The sequence below is a fragment of the Monodon monoceros genome, unplaced genomic scaffold, assembly GCF_005190385.1.
Source record: "Monodon monoceros isolate NGI ecotype Baffin Bay Population unplaced genomic scaffold, NGI_Narwhal_1 Super_Scaffold_13, whole genome shotgun sequence".
Lineage (NCBI taxonomy): Eukaryota > Metazoa > Chordata > Mammalia > Artiodactyla > Monodontidae > Monodon > Monodon monoceros.
The window spans coordinates 69,194,452-69,209,060 of record NW_021703769.1 but is presented as its reverse complement, the minus strand read 5'-3'; the positions used below and the strand labels follow the sequence as shown (position 1 = coordinate 69,209,060).

Sequence of the window (14,609 nt, the reverse complement as noted above, 5' to 3'; positions counted from 1 at the left end):
AAAAGTGTGTTCCAAGTAGAGCCTGCCTACTTTTGTATTTAGTCTCTAAACCCAAAACTCAGCTCTTCAAGCCAGTTTGGAACATGAGGGGGAAAAAAATAAGAAAACGAAAGGCTGGTGTTATTTCTCATCCCACTGATCTGTTTAGACGGGTGCTGTCCCAAACTTGTGGGGATGCTTCTGAGTCAACTGGAGAGCTCTTGTGGCACGTGGGCCCCAGGCCCCGCCCCGCCCCCGACAGTCTGCAGTCAGGAGTGGAGGGGGCAGGACCCTGACGAGCTCTCCTGCCCAGCCGGGGTTAGAGCTAGCAGGACCTCGGGGGTCGGTCCAACCCCCATCACACGAGAAAGCCCAGCCCCCAAGTTACGGCAAGAGCCTGGTCCCTGTGTCCCAGCCAGGGCCGTGGCCTCACGTTTCCTTCCTCTAGCTCCATTTCCAGTTTGGGTCTGAGCGGTAGGGATGGTGCCAAGGGGCTGTCACTCTCGCTGACCACCCAGGGTGTGGTAAGTCGCATGAGAGAGAGCGCCTGAGCCCAAGGAGGACATGGGGCCCTGCTTCAGCGACCCCTTCCCCTTGGCAGCAGGGAGTGGGAGGTCATTAGGGATGAAGTCGGGGAATTCCCTGGTGGTCCAGTGGTTAGGAGTCCACGCTTTCACTACCAAGGGCCCGGGTTCCATCCCTGGTCAGGGAACTAAAATCTCACAAGCCATGTGGTGTGCCCCCCCCCCCCCCCCCCCCCCCCCCAAAAAAGAAAAGGGATGAGGTCAGAGGCCACCCGGGATCCTACCAGGCTCCCTGCAGCCCCGAGCTTCTGGGAAGTGTGCTGCAGGAAGGTGGACGTCACAGGCACCCCAGATGGCGGTAGTTCACTGTGTCTGTGACAGCCCAGCCTCTTGGGAGTCTTGACGGGCTGTGCCACATCCCCCGCTCACTGTGTGTGGTCTGTGCGCCCTGTTCCGCGCCGGCGGCCGTCTGGGGAGTGCGCCCATCCTCGTCTTCACGTGGAAGAGACAAGCAGAAGGTGTAGGTGTTTCACAGGAAGCTGGATTCAGCTTCCACTTCTGCTTGGGGGGAAGCAGTGATGACCTGACGGCTGCGTCCTGCTTCTTCCCTCCGCCCCGCTCAGTCTTTCCCCATCAGCCTGCTAGTCCGTGCACCAGGACGCACGTAGAGTTGGTACCTGGAGAAATCGAGGGCACTGTGCGCACCTCGGACTGACAGGACCCAGTATGTGCCCAGACCCCACTCTGTCTCCGGGAGAGCCACCCCATGCTGCCCCAGCACCCCAACTGACCACCACTTGACTCCCAATCCCCTGGCCACTGGCTCGAGGATGAGACCTCGTCTTCTCCCTGGTCCCGCCCCTCCCAGCAGTGTGGCCTCGGAAGATCCCTCGAAGCCGGTGAGCCTCAGTCTCCTGTCACCCTCGGGTCCCGGGGTCAGTGCAGCAGAGAACTTTCTAAGCCAGGATTCTCAGACCATGCCTGCAGGTTTTCTTGGCCAGTGCTTTGAACTTTCCTGGAGGCTGGTGTGTACTCGACATTTGCTGTCAATTGACTGAACCAGCGCTGTTCGGAAAACTGGAGTGACGGGACTGCCGGTCCCGCAGTCCTCTGAGCTGCTGCCCCTCTGGGCGGGATCCACATCTGCGAGCCAGGGAGCCATGGCGGCGTGGCCCACGGGGGGAGCCTCAGCACCCAGGACCCAACACCGCCCTCCATTTTGCCCCATGCTGGGTGCCAGGTGCCTGCTGGGGCAGCAGTACGAGTCGAGTCTGTGTTCTTCTGGAAGAGAGTGACAGTGAATAAACAAATGAGATCGTTTCAGGTAGACACAGTTACTACGGAGAAAAGGAAACAGGTTAATGTAATTGAGTTGACAGCAGAGGAGCAGGACGGAGGAGGATTTGGCCTTTGAGGGGAAGTGTGTGAGCTGAGAGCTGAATGTTAGGAAGTCAGCCACGTAGAGACTGGGGGAGTGTGCTGTCCGAGAAATGGGAGCGGGAAGCGCAAAGGCCCCGAGGCGGCAGTGCCTTGGCTTGTTCAAGAAGCGTAAGGAAGCCGGTGAGGCTGGAGGGTGGTAAGCAAGGGCTGCACTTACTGTAGGAGTCAAGGCCAGGGTGGTGGACCGGGTCCCACTCACGGGGGTCTCGTCAAGCCTAGTGAGGACTGAGAGTTCCCCCTGCAGACAGATGCCATCGGGGCTTCGAGGCAGGGAAGGAACGTGTGGTCTGATTTAGGCATCAAAGGGCTACTTTGGCTGCTGTGCAGAGTGGTCGGGCTGGGGGCAGGGGGCCACGGGGAGAAACGATGGTGGCATGGCCCAGATGGTGGCAGTGTAGATGGCACAGACCAGATGTGTCTGGGAACATATTTTGGGGGTAGAGCCCAGCAGACATGCTGATGGGTTAGGTCGTGGTAAGGGATACAGTGGTATCAGAGATGATTCTGCGTCAGCTCCCAGCGTCTTTGCAGCCAGAGAAATAGGCATCCGCCTTGCCCTGCAGTTGCCTGTTCTCTGTACTCTCTGAGGTGACGTGAAGGTGGGTGCAGGCCGACCGTCGGGATGTGGGCTTCCTCCGGGCTCTCCCCCACCGCCAACCGCTTCCTCCATCAGTGATCAGCTGTGGCTTCTGTGCATCCACATCTGGGTCTTCCCCCTGCCGGCTGGGGAGCCCTGTTCACCACGGCCTGCTGTGTTACAGACGTTCCGCCTCTACCGGGAGTACAAGGACCACATCCTGGTGAAGGCCTTCGTGGAGTACCAGAAGAGGAGCTTGGTCAACCGGCGCCGGGTCAACCACACGCTGGGCCCCAAGAAAAACCGCGCTCTGCCCTTCGCGCCCATGTCCTACCAGTTGTCCCAGACCTACCACAGGTGAGCACGGGGAGGGCGGGGCCTGTCTGCGGAGAGGAGCACAGGTGAGCGGAAGTGACGGGCGTCCCTCTTCATCAGAGAGCGGGGCGGCCTGGGCCTCGCGAGACACAGCCTCTGGGACCAAGTTTCTCATCAATGTCTGTCCCCCCTTCTATGGGAATAAGGTTAATGCTTGCCGTATTTTGTGTTGGGGTATTTTACCAATTTTGTAGGTAGTTTGTTTCCCTTTTCCCCATCAAATTGGGGAGTTTCTAATAATTAGACCAGCTAAAAGTGCACCCTCCCGGTTGGGCATAACCTCGGTCCTAATCTTCACGGCTCCGAGCTGTACCAGGCCGCCTGCCTTGCAGGCTCACACACTTCATTTGGAAGCCATCATGTACTTTTTGGGTTTTTTTAAGTTGCTCTTTTTATATATATAAAAATTTATTTATTTATTTATTTATTTATTTTGGGCTGCGTTGGGTCTTTGTTGCTGCGTGTGGGCTTCTCATTGCGGTGGCTTCTCTTGCTGGGGAGCACGGGCTCTAGGCACGTGGGCTTCAGTAGTTGTGGCACGCGGGCTCAGTAGTTGTGGCTTGCGGGCTCTAGAGCGCAGGGTTGGTAGTTGTGGCGCACGGGCTTAGTTGCTCCTTGGCATGTGGGAGCTTCCTGGGCCAGGGCTCGAACCCGTGTCCCCTGCATTGGCAGGCGGATTCTTAACCACTGTGCCACCGGGGAAACCCCATCATGTACTTTTTAGACCCAGTTTGCGGCACGTCAGCAAAAGGTTGTTACAGGGTCTGGACAGAGGCAAGGGCTTGACTGCAGGCTCCGAGTGGAGACTGTGAGATCGAACACACGCATGTCCCCTCCCCTCTGTAGGGGTTCAGGGCTTGCCTTGTGTAAAGATGATTACAAAAAGCACGTTCATCTCCCCCAATCTGGTACCGCGAGGCCTAGGGTTTGGGGTTAGATGAAAAGGTGCAGCATCTTCATCTGAGATGGAAAACAGGGCTTCCAGGGAGAAGCCGGTGTGTTTAGTGTTGACGGCAAGATTTGAAGTGCCCTCAGCCCATCCGCACTAAGGCCTCCAGCACCCTGTCCTCAGAAAGGCCCTTCCCTTTTCTTTCTGCGTAGGATTTTCACGTGGCGATTTCCGAGTACCATCTGCACGGAATCATTCCAGTTCTTCGACAGAATCCGGGCTGCCGGCAAGTTGGACCAGCCTGATAATTTTTCCTTCAAAGACCAGGATAATAACGACTCCACGAGCGACCTGGTGGCATTTTCTTTGGACGGCCCTGGAGGACACTGTGTGGCCGTCCTGACCCTTTTCTCTTTGGGCCTTGTTTCCATGGACGTCAGGATCCCAGAGCAGATCGTTGTGGTGGACAGTTCCATGGTGGAGAACGAGGTCATTAAGAGGTAAGAGCCAGGGCAGCCGCTGGGCTGCTGCTCCGAGCACCGTCGGGGGCTTTGGGCACCATCACTTCCTCTCAGGCTGTGGCATCTGCAATTTTATTTCCTCAGTCATCTGGTTTTTATTTTCAACGAACACGTGCTGCGTTTCTCTGCGTTGCGCTTGGCATTGTGTGGGTATTTGCCGTACAAAGACAGCAGGGCCTCGGCAGTGCCTTCCGGGAGCTCCCGGGTCGGGGCCTCACGGATCCGTGAACCAGGGATTCCAGTACGGTGTCCAGTGCAGCACCTTCTGCTGGTGCCTCTGGGCGCCGGGGGAGCCAGAGGAGGGGGTGACTGGGCCACACCAAAGAGAAGGACCCAGAACAGTGTGGCACGGAGGGTGGGGTAGGCAGAGCAGGGGGGGGTCGTTAAAGGTTCCTTGAGGCTGTAACAGCTGAATTGGGATTTAATGGAAAAGCAGGCATTTTTGGACAGAGACTAGGAAGCGTTTCCAGGCCGAAGGGACAGCCCTTGGAGAGACACAGGTATAGGGACGTGGGGTGCGGGGTGGGTATGGAAGGTGGACGAGGGAGATGAATCTGGAGCGCAGTCTGTGCTAACCTGACCTCACAGCCGGATGCCAGGGCTGTGTCTGTGGTCGGAGCACCGCTCTCTGAGGGGGCGGCCAGACCAGCAGAAGACTTGGCTGGGCTCCGTCGTCCAGGTCCGTTTTCCGCTCCTAGCCTGGGAAAGGACGGCGCCTTGGAAGAGGACGAGGATGAAGAGGAAGACCTGGACGAAGGCTCGGGGGCCAAGCGCCGGAGCATCGAGGTGAAAGCCCGCCAGGCCTCCCACACCAACTACCTGCTGATGAAGGGCTGCTGCGCCCCCGGCATCGTCAGCAACCGCAACCTCAACCCCAGCGACAGCATCGTGGTGAACTCCTGCCGGGTCAAGCTCCGGCTGCGCTGCACCCCGAAGCCCACCGGGCTCGGAGCCGCTGGTGAGTGCCCCCGGCTGCCCCACGGCCCAGACCTGGGGCTCATGGCCAGGCTCCCAAGGCCGCGTGCAGCGGCCATCACTGACTGAGCCAAAGCGGAAGGCAAAGGGAAGGCCTGCTGTCCGCAGCAGCCGGCGCAGGGGGCGCGTCCTGAGCTGCCTGCTTGGGGAGCCCTGGGCTGTGCCCGCTGTGCGGTTAGCGCTCACCATGGTCTCTTTGCCCGAGTGTTGTCTTTTGACCTCTTGCTGTGAAAGATGAGTACTCTGCTTATATTCGTTCTCTCTCATCTCCTTTACTTCCAATTTTTACACTTTTCTGAGTTCTTCTGTTGATTGCCTTTGAGACGATGATGACTTGCTTAAACCTCCATTCCCTGCACCCTTAATTTCTGGCAGTCTCTCCTTCCTCCACGTAAAATGAGAATATCAGGGCCTCGTCCCTGCACTTCTCTTCCCCCTTCCTACCCCTTTCCTGCTCTGTCTGACTTGCCTTTATTTTCACGTGTTGAGGTGTTTACCTTCACAACCACAGTCAGTATTCTGTGCTGTGTCAGGAGCGCTTGGCCCAGGCAAAAATGTGATGACCTGTAGCCTGTGGTCTGAGCAGAGACACCTTGTACAGGAAGCACCAGAAACCAGCCGTGGCTGGTGTGAACAAAAGTCGGGACTCATGGAGGGGTCCCGGCGTATCTAACGGGGTCTGCGAGCCGTGGACATGAGAGCATCAGGAAGGGTGGGGCCCGGGCAGCCTGAGTGGAGGGCCACCCCGCTCCCTCCAGAGCTCTAGGGTTCTGGCTCTCAGACCCCAGCCCCACCTTTGAGCCCTTCCCTGTGAGTCTTGAACAAGAGAATCATACTGGCTCTGGGGATTGAGCGGGCTGCAGTCAAGGGCCCAGGGCGGCATGTATCAGGAACCCAACTGCCAGGGGCCCAACCGTGTCCACCCAGAAGACAACCCCTGGACATTTGGGGGAGCAGTGAGGCGGTGTTGGAGCATGACCTGCCTCGGCATCGCTTGTACACTGGTCTGGTGGGGGAGGGGCTTCTCAGGACTGATTCTGGTCCTCCTGGTCTCCACAGTCACTTCTCTGGAAGAGCTGATGGTGGGAACCTCCTGCCTCCCTGACACATTCACCAGGCTGATAAACAGCCAGGAGGACACCTGCAGCTTGGAAGAGTTCGCCCACCAGCTGGCGCTATCTGGGTACAAACCCGGAGACGTGTCCGCCGCCCTGGAAGTCCAGGGGGCCATCGCAGCGGCCGGTTGCTTTGGGGTGGACAGGGTGGAGTTGAGCCGAAGGTTCTCCGCCTTGGCGAGGACAGATGGGGAGCGCTCCCGGACCTTCGCAGACTACGTCCAGGTGAGCAGTACTCTCAGGCAGCCTGTGGTAGCCAAACCAGAAGTAGCAACTCACGGGCCAGACGCACGCTGCGGGTGGGCTTGGCTTGGGGCATGTAGTGGAATTTTTTCAAAAGCTGGATTCGTTGTCAACATTGAAGACAGGAGATCTAGCCTGAAATTTTGCCAGCTTCTCCTGAACTTTAGAAGGTCTGGCCACTCTGGGCCCTGTTTCTTCAGCACAGCTGGCCGGAGCCCCCCCAAGCCATGGGCCTTGTCCTCCCCAGCTCTCTGCTGTCTCCAGGTACCCTGCACCTGGTCCACAGTACTCACCACTTTGTTAGTGCAAGTCCGCGTGCCTGACGCGCAATGAGGCCCAACAAGCCGAAACGTCGGAGTTTGGAGGGGAGAAAGGTTTACTGCAGGGCCCTGCAAGGAGACAGGTGGCTCATGCCCCAGAAAGCCCCGAGCTCTCTGAAAGGTTTTAGCAAAGCATTTTTAAAGGCCAGGTGAGGGAGAGGGGTCTCAGGGTTCGTGATCAGCTCGTGTACAGTTCTCTGATTGGCTGATGGTGAGGGAACAGGGTGGTGTCACAGGGGTTAGTTAACATTGTCAGTCCTTAGGTGCCAGTAGGTCTGGGGACTGCAAATTTAAATTTCTTCCATTTGATGGGGTGGGGGGCGGGGGGTCGCCTCTGTAAAACAGTTCAGGAAAGTGCACCAGGTACTGTTACCTGGGTACTTCAGAGAGGAGCTAAAGCAGAGGGTGTGGGGGAAAGGCCTGCCCCGCAAAGGCCCCGTAGGGTCCTGCTTGGTTACAGCTTTCCCTGCCCGGACCCATTTTCATCAGTGACCCTTGAACCCAAAGAATGTGAGAAGAGTTGGACCTTTTAGATCAAGTGCCCCGGGACCTGGCTTGCCCTCTCGCGTGTCAGTTGTCATCGATGTTGTGTGTTACTGATGTTGCGAGGTGCCTGCCTTGCTGTGTGTTCTTGGGGCAGCGGGGAGGGGGTGGAAGTCGATACTTGTCATTATCAAAGGAGTTCTTACCCATACAGGAAATACAAGAGGGCTGTTGAGTACCTTTCACTTGGTGTTGGATTGTTCTTAAAACTTATGGTGCCTCTGGGGCCCTGGGAGGGAGGGTGAGGATTTTCCCCAGGCCCCGGTGCTGGAGCCCAGGCAGCGGATCCCACTGACTGCCGAGAGGCGAGGGGCAGGCAGCTCCCTCTGTTCCCTGGTGTCCAGCACAGGGCCCTAGTGGCGCATGCGCAGCTAACCCTCCCCAGACCCGCTTGATGTGGGTGTGAGTCCTGCGTCCAGGCTGTGAACAGGGGCAAACTCCTTGAATCTTGACTTGTGGGATTTTTAATAAAAAAGAAAAAGATGTTGGTGAATCCCTGTGTGCTGCCCAGAGTTGGTGCAGCTCGTAGATAAGAACAAGGACGTGGGAAGAGGGCATGCGTGGTGAACGAGGGAAGGAGTCACTGTCCTTCACTTGGGAATAATTATGGCTTTTGCAGAAGAACTTGGTAACCCTCGGGGTGTTAAGTCTAGGAGGAGCTGGCCAGGCAGAAGGAGACTTGTAAGGTCACATCAGCTTTGAGGGCGCAGGCGGAGCCACCTGTCCTGAAGGAGCTGGGCTGGCCACTTGCTCAGAACGCTTAAACACCTCAGGCAGGGGAAGGGGGACCCCAATGACTCTGGGGATCCCTACAGACGCCGTGTGTCTCCTGCTTTTCCTAGGACCTCTTAGAGCAACAGCAGGTACTGGAAGTCGGCGGCAACACCGCTCGCCTGGTGTCCGTGGCCTCTGCCGAGCCCTGGCTCCTGCACTCAGTGCGGCTAAAAGACAAAGAGGAGGGCACTGACCCTCAAAGAGAAGATCCCCAGGCCAGACCCCCCGAGGGGCCTTCCAGCGAGGACGACCCCTCTGAGAGGCAGGCACCACCTTCTCAGGGCCCCCTGAACGCCAAGAGGCGTGCCAGCTGGGCCAGTGCAGATGTGGACAGCCAGGGAGGGGGAACCGACCCCGAGAGTGCCCCGGAGCCCCCCACAAAGAGGCCCACACTCCAGGACGTGCGTTTGGCCCCCAGCCTGGGGCCCAGAGCAGAAGAAGAACCAGAAACCCAGGTGCCTGCCCTGCCCACAGCTCCTGAGGACACAGGCGTGAGGGAGCCTCCCCCCAGAGCATCGGAAGCCAGGCAGGAGGACCAAGAGGGTGTCGGGGTACCCAGCTCCCCAGGCCGAGAGCAGCTGAGCTGTCAGGCCCAGCCTCCGGAGGGCCCTGAAGACCCCAGAGGTACCAAACCCTGTCCCGCACACCACCTTCCCCCCCCCCCCCCCCGCCCATTCTCTGTCACGGGGCCCGATGGGCCGGGAACCTGCTGCAGCCACAAAAGGGGCCTTTACATCAGCTTTTCACGGCCTCGACTTCGAGGGGGAAGCTCTTGCCTATTGACACTCATATTTCCACTAGAGGGCAGAGGCCTTAGATGCTCCTAAGCCGACCTGTGAATCATGAGGACAGGGCGCTCTCTTGGTTCTGGAAAGAGGTGTTTCCTGAAGCATCCCTGTCAGGAAGCAGAAAGGGGAAGGCTCTGGCCTCCCCAGGGGCCTGGCAGGTGCCCCGTTTTCCTCTCCCATGCTATAATCCTCTGGGATGTCTTTGCCCAAGGGTTTCACACCCCCAGCTCTGCAGTCAGGGCTTCAGGCGCTCGCCGCTGCCCGGGGCGGGGCGTCCTGGGGCCCTGAGCACAGCTGCACACTTGCACCCTGCCACCTGTCCCGTGTTGTCCTGGGCATGCAGGCTTTGCCCGCCACGCCCCGCCACCCCGGGGTGAAGGCTCTGAGGAGCGGGATTGCTGTTGCTTTGTTCACTGCTTTATCCCCAGACCCAGAAGGACTTGCGGGATGAATGAAGGAGGGAGAGATGGGCCTCACCTTCTTCAGTCTCCCACACCCTTTCTCTCTTGTCAGGTTTGGCGGACGGTTCTGCGGCCGGGGGCCTCTCCCAGGCAGCGTGGGAAAGGTGAGTGTGCTTCGGACTCAGGTGGCCTGGGCCGGGGGGGAGCGGTGAGGGCCTTGGGGGTTGTCCCCAGGGTCCAAGATCAGTTATTACGTGAAGGTCTTTCACAGAGATCTGTGTAGCACAGGGGTCCGGGACACGGGAGGGACTGTTGGTCCTGCTCCCTGGGGGGCCAGGCAGGTGCTCCTTGCACGTGGTGGACGAGGGCCCAGCAGTGCTGACTGCTGTAGCGCCCGGTCCGTCGGGAACAGTGGGTGTCACAAAAGCCTTTCTGGCGAGGGGGCGCCTGCCCCAGTGTGTACATCACCCTCAGGTTGGCGGGGCCGTGCTCTCCCAGCTTAGATGTCGCCCCCCGCCAGGGCCCAGTCATGCAGTCAGAGCCAAGTGTCCAGCTACCCTGGGGCTTGTCTCACGCCAGGACCCTGTGTGTCAGACCAGTCACTGGTTAAGCTTTTAGCAGAAACCTTCTAAGGAAAGTGTGTCTGGAACCCCCATATACAGCACAGAAGTAGAACTTTTGAGTACAGACCTGAGAACTTGGTCAGAAGGCGAGGCAGCCAGTGGCCTGGGTCCCGGATGGAGCTGGTAAATCCAGAGGTCCTAGCACTTCCCCCGCCCCCATCCCCCTGCCCCCGCCAGTGTGCGGTGATGTGGGTCCGGCGCTCGTGGGCCGTGGGGCTGGGACCCTGTCTGTCCAGATGGGGGAGGGGGAGGTGGAAGAGCAAGAGGGAGACGGTCCCCAGCCCTGAGCCCCAGGCCAGGCGCCGGACCTCGCTGAGCATTGGGGTCCCATGGAGCTGGGACCATGCGAGCCTGACGCCCATGTGCCCACCCCGCAGGGACTGTGAGAGCATCCGCTTCATCGGGCGCCCGTGGCGCATCGTGGACGGCCGCCTGAACACGCCTGTGATCAAGGGCATGATGGAGGGCATGCTGCACCACATCATGACCAGGCCCGGCGTGCCCGAGAGCTGCCTGCTACAGCACTACGAGGGCGTCCTGCAGCCCCTCGCTGTGCTCGAGCTGCTCCAGGTGTGACTGGGCTCGGGGAGGGTCCTCACTGGGTCCCTGTCCCCCACTGCAGCTCCCTCTTCCTGGGTCTGGGCTTGAGTCTCAGAGGGCCAGGGTTGGTGGGCGCATTGGCTGAGCTCGAGGGTGTGGCCGCCACGTACAGGTTTGGCCCGCGGGGGTGCACTGGTCTCCTGGCAGACAGCCAGGCTCCTCAGAAGAGCCTCGGGCCCCAGGTGTCCCCCGCACTGCTTACTCCCCACCCCCCGTCAGCCCCACTGCCCTCTGAGGCCGCGGCGCTGGCCGAGCCCCATGCCTGCTTCTGTCCTCCTGCCTCTGGCCTCTGTGCCCTTTAGCGCTGCTGGCGCCCAGCCTCCCACATCCCCCACCCCTGCCCTGGGTTCCTGTCCCCAGGCTGTCCCTCACAGCACCCTTTCCCAGCCCCGAGCTGCTGCCCAGGCCTACATGTTGGCGTTCCCGGGGTCTTGCCTCTGACCCTCTCTCTAGACCAGGGCTCAGAGGCTCACAGGCCCACAGGGACAGGTGAGTAGTGAGTGACAAGCCCCCGTGGGTGGCAGGAGAGCTGGAGACGTGCTCGCAGCCTCCTGATGGCCGCCGTGAGCTCCGGCCCTGTGTGCCCTGGGCCTCCAGCTTTTCCACAGAAGTGGAAATGGGAAGTTCAGTGTGAAATTCCCCGCACTTTACAACAGGTCTGGGCCAAACAGAACCCCATCTGGAAGCTGGCCTGCAACCCCTGCTCAACACAGGGCTGCTGTACAGATGCTGGTCACGCGCTTCTCTCTCTTGCCCTGGGCTTTTGCCTAAACCCCCCTGGTCAATCCCTACTCGTCTCTCAAGGCCAGGTTCAGGTGTTTGTTCTGGGAGCAGCTCCGGGCACAGAGGACGTGGTCCTCGAATGCCCCTGTGAACCGGTCTGTCTGTGTCATCTGCAGGGCCTGGAATCCCTCGGCTGCGTTCAGAAGCGCCAGCTGAGAAAGCTCCCGGCCGTCTCGCTCTTCTCTAAGCCGGTGGGCGGAGAGGCAGAGACGCCCCCCAGCCCAGGCGGGAGCCCCATGGTCTTCTACGAGCCCACGCTGGACTGCACGCTCCGCCTGGGCCGCGCCTTCCCGCACGAGGCCAACTGGAACAAGTGGGTCCACTTCTGAGCCTCCTGTCCCAGCGCCGGCCCTGAGGAGAGGATGTTCTCTCCTGGGGGTCCCACGTGTGCGGTACAGCCTGGCGAGGTCAGGGCACGGGGGGGCCCTGCGTCCTGCCTGCTGCACGGGGACACTGTGTGCCCAGCCTGCGGCCCCGCCTGTAGTTCCTGGCCTGGAACTCTGGAAGGAAGCCTGCCCGCCCGCCTGCTCCCAGGCCCTTCCGGGGCTGCCCCGAGGACTGTGCTTCGTCAGCCCGGGGCCTGGGGGAGAGCTTGGAGACACTGGTCCCGCCTGCTCTCCTCCTCGTGTTCCCGATCTCTCTGGAACCTGGGTTGTGGGGAGCGTCCTCCAAGGGCTTCCGAGGCGAGGCTGCCCAGGCCCCGAGCCTTCTGTACGGACATCCACTGGCCAGTGAGGGGTCAGGAGCTGGGGGCCGTGGGGGTCTGCCCCATCCACGCAGACCTCGCGTTCCAGATTCCAGCCACCCCGCCGCGGAGGACTCTCCCTGCTCCCTGGAAAGCCCTTGTGGCCTGAGGGGCAGGGCCTCTTGGGGCCGTGTCACGGAGCGGGGCTGGGTGCCCCACTGCCGAGGGCCCGGCATAGACTTGCTCCTCTCCAGGCAGCACCCCTGACCCCTGGGCTGGGGCTTAGCCTGCGACCCGCCTGCAGGCCTCCTGCCACCTAGGAACGGGGAGTCCCGGCAGGTTTGGGGTTTGTTTTGTTCTTTCAACCTGTTATTAAGAAAAAAAAAATCCCCTGGCATGTATTTATATATTTTTTAATTAAAGCGAAGTAAAATGCAATTTGTTGTGTGTGTTATCTAAAGAATCTTTGATCCCCTGGGGGCTCCTTGTTTTTCAACCTCGGAACAGCCGGGAATAAGATGTTGCCTGTAAAACCGAAGAGTCGGGGTGCTGGGCGCAGCCTGACCGCCTGCGGCTGCCTTGGAAGTCCATCCTCCCACCCAGCTGGGCCCGTGCCTGTCCCTTGACAGGCGTCCGGCAGCACCCAATCCAGGGCAGGCCTGCCGGCCAATCGTGGCCCCAAATGCCAGCAGGCCGCAGAGGTCTCAGGCCTGGGGCGTGGATTTGGCCCGTGGCTGTTCTCTTTTAGCCCATATTTCTTTTTCTGTTGTTTTTTTAGTTTCCAACATTTTTTTAAAATTGGAGTTTCCACATTTTGTACAAATCCAGATCTCTGTCTTCTCTTGAAAGATGAGAAACCTGGTAACACTGCCTGTGACGGTCACACGTACGGGACCTGCCCCCCTAGTCACCACCGCTGCACCCCCAGGCCCAGTCTCAGGCCCATTGCAGCTCGTCTCACAGCCTGCAGCTTCTGACCTGGCCCAGCTAGCGGCCCTGTGTTTCCATCCTCCCTCTGCCAGGCGCCTGGTCCCCGGGCCAGACTCCAGAGTGACGGGGCGGTGGGCAGGGGAGCGGGGCATGAGGTCTAGGGTCTTGAGGGTGAACCCCCCTAGCACAGCCAAGACCTGGCCAAGTCTTAGCATCATTTTTACTCAAGTGTGGAAAACTAGCATTTGGGGGGATTTTCTGAGATCAAGTAGAACAGTGGATGTGATCTGCTTTGTAAACACGTGCTGATTTTGTGGGAGTGCGTTGTGTGGCAGGAGCAAGGTAAGGTTGGTGTTTTAATTGAAGGATAGCTGATTGACAGTGCTGTGCCGATCTCTGCTGTACAGCAAAGTGTCTCAGTTACACACATAGAGACGTTCTTTTTCTTATATTTTTTCCATTAAAGTTTATCCCAGGAGATTGGCTAGGGTTCCCTATGCTTTGTAGTAGGACTTTGTTTTGGGGATCCATTCTTTTTTTTTTTTTTGGTATGTGGGCCTCTCACTGTTGTGGCCTCTCCCATTGCGTAGCACAGGCTCCGGACGCGCAGGCCCGGCGGCCATGGCTCACGGGCCCAGCCGCCCCGCGACACGTGGGATCCTCCCAGACCGGGGCACGAACCCGCGTGCCCTGCTTCGGCAGGCGGCAGGCAGACCCTCAGCCACTGCGCCACCAAGGAAGCCCTGGGATCCATTCTTGATGTTCACGTCTCAGGGCCTTGGTTTTCTCATCTGAGAAATGGGGATGGAATATCCCCCTCACAGGAGGGCCAGAGGAGTTGAAGAACACCAAGGGCAAGCACAGCTCAGCCAAGTCTGTTTCCTCTCCTGTTCCCCCAGTCGAGGGACAGTTTGGGCATGTGTATGGGAGATGGGACATAGGGATGTGGGGTCAGCTCTTGATGCTGAAATCTCAGCCTCTGTGCACAGGTGCCAAATTGAATCTCGGAAACAGAGATTTGGGGGAAGCAGAAAAGAATAGCTTTATTGCTTTGCCAGGCAAAGGGGGACACAGCAGGCTCCCTCCCTGAAAAACTGTATCATGTCCCAACCCGGGAGGATTTGATGAGTTTTATCAATGTTTCAAGGGTGGGGTTGCTGTTAAGATTAGGGTGTGTGCAGGGCTTGCACTCCTCTGATCTGGTCTCGGGTAATCTTGTTGATGAGCTTCTCTGGTATGAAAAATGCTGACATCTTCCATTTGTTGGGTTTTAATTCTATAATAAATAGCTTAAAGACACTGATATGTGTATCCCCTGAGGTGGAACCAGGACCCTGCCCCCAGGCTGCACTATTGTTTCTTGGCTGCCCCTCCCTTGTCTTTGCATCCCTTTCCTTCCCGGATTAGTGACTGTTCCAATCTGCCCTTTGGAACTCAGGGAAGGTCATGGAGGCTGGAGTCTGTTCCCTACAAGAAATGGGGGACAGGGGACTTCCCTGGTGGTCCAGTGATTAAGACTCCGTC

The 14,609-nt window shown here is 58.9% G+C and overlaps 1 protein-coding gene across 1 annotated transcript in view; it reads left to right on the top strand.

Moving 5' to 3' along the window:
- GTF3C1 (general transcription factor IIIC subunit 1) overlaps positions 1-12,588 on the top strand; it is a 72,045-nt gene extending 59,457 nt beyond the window's left edge. The window contains exons 30-37 of the mRNA XM_029219377.1: positions 2,705-2,877; positions 3,997-4,284; positions 5,004-5,263; positions 6,340-6,620; positions 8,344-8,899; positions 9,577-9,628; positions 10,465-10,657; positions 11,587-12,588. Coding sequence (XP_029075210.1) covers positions 2,705-2,877; positions 3,997-4,284; positions 5,004-5,263; positions 6,340-6,620; positions 8,344-8,899; positions 9,577-9,628; positions 10,465-10,657; positions 11,587-11,799 — 2,016 coding nt within the window. The 3' untranslated portion in view covers positions 11,800-12,588. The remainder of the gene's footprint in view (positions 1-2,704; positions 2,878-3,996; positions 4,285-5,003; positions 5,264-6,339; positions 6,621-8,343; positions 8,900-9,576; positions 9,629-10,464; positions 10,658-11,586) is intronic.
- Positions 12,589-14,609: the final 2,021 nt, after the last annotated feature.